This window comes from Alligator sinensis, unplaced genomic scaffold (assembly GCF_000455745.1).
Source record: "Alligator sinensis unplaced genomic scaffold, ASM45574v1 scaffold37_1, whole genome shotgun sequence".
NCBI classification, from domain to species: Eukaryota; Metazoa; Chordata; order Crocodylia; family Alligatoridae; genus Alligator; species Alligator sinensis.
In genome coordinates, this window is record NW_005841955.1 from 2,040,680 (window position 1) to 2,042,304 (window position 1,625).

General features: G+C 35.6%; 1 protein-coding gene across 1 annotated transcript in view; it reads left to right on the plus strand.

Moving 5' to 3' along the window:
- The window catches only part of COL12A1 (collagen type XII alpha 1 chain), a 139,049-nt gene that overhangs the window by 102,505 nt on the left and 34,919 nt on the right, over positions 1-1,625 (plus strand). Inside the window, exon 53 of the mRNA XM_025200085.1 lies at positions 1,174-1,256. Coding sequence (XP_025055870.1) covers positions 1,174-1,256 — 83 coding nt within the window. The remainder of the gene's footprint in view (positions 1-1,173; positions 1,257-1,625) is intronic.

Here is a 1,625-nt window from a genome sequence, read left to right on the forward strand (position 1 = left end):
CAACAGTAAGAAATAAATCTTTGTTCATTTCTTAACTCAAAACCTCTTTCCATTTTCTGTCTGTTTTTTATTTTTCTTGAGAAAGATGGGTCATTAAATGGATTACTGAGAGATTACTATTGCACCTAGACTATAAAGTTTTATAGTGCAGGGAATTAGGTACCTGACTGAGAAATTTGATAGAAGAGCACTCTTCAACTTAGCATCAAAGGTAGAATGAGAGCCAATGGATCAAAGTTGATGCTATACAAGTTTAGACTAGAAATAAGACACAAATTTTTGACAGTGAGAGTATTTAATCTTTGGAAGAAGCCAGCAAAACTATGCTGGAAATTTTTAAGAATGGGTTTTTATAAGGTTTTAAGGAAAAGCCTATTACCAATATTATGCAGCAGGTCTTACTAGATGATCAAAATAATCATTTCAGCCTTTCAGTCTAAGAACCTCTACGGAAAATCAGCTGCTGCTGTGAAAGTCACATAAATTAGCTAATAAAATGGATCCCGAAATCTTAATGGATAATCAGTGTTAATGTTTAGTCTTCATATAGGCCCTTATTCTGCAATCTGACTCACACTTGCAGATCATAATTCCTGGAGAGGGTTTCTGGTGAGCACATAGTCCTGCTTCCAGGTATCAGGATGCAGGGTTAGGATGCTAGTAGTGGAAAAAAAGCCTTCATCCTGGAGTCTACGTAATGGCCATATTCTATCTTCTGCTTTCATGCTGAACTATTCCCCACTGATGTGAATGGAAAGTTCCACACAGAAACTAACATATGACCCAAGTTTTGCAGCCCTTAAAGCAGGTCCAGATGTTTTTAGGCCAGATTCCATGTTGAAGCACACATATACAAGCAGTTAGCAGATGTGGTATTTCATCTGCATTCTTCATTAAGTGTTGTGAAATGTTTCTTGAGTCACTGAAATCAGTAATCTTATGCCCCAGAACAAGTAAGAACCCAGCAGGAACTCAGCAGGAGTGTCAGAGTTGAGGCAAACCTAGGTCTAAAGATGTGTATTTATAAGCAGTTTTTTCTTCTGCTCTTCTGAAAGGCGAAATAATTAATAACATATGAAATATTTCATTTTTAACTGCATTGATTTTAGGCTGTATGTCTGAGAACTCTTGAAGCTTTAACACATCAAAGAATAAAACCATTTTTCATTATTTTTCAGTTTGAAATCCAGAATTTTGACATAGTATGTAGTGCAGTTTGGACTAGCAGAGATAAATGTTGTGACCTGCCTGCTATGGTAAGTACAAGTGAACTCAGTGCTGCTTAGGAAATTATATTCATAAAACACTCAACAACTGTAATATTAAGCAGCTATTCTGCCTTGTAGCAAGATACTATCTGAACCACAATTGTAAAAGTTTCTAGTACATAGTGCTGTAATTTGAAGTTTAGAATGTGCTAAAATGAGTCATCTGAAGACTGATAGCACAAATATCAGAGAAGTAGTAAGCAGCATATTTTGAAGTTCAATAATGTATAGCCCTTTAAATATTGTGTACAAAATGTTAACATTTAAAAATAATTATCAGTTCTAAGACTGAACTTGAAAAAGAGGCGGAACAGGATCTTGGAGTCATTATTGACTCCAAGATGAACATGAGCCGCC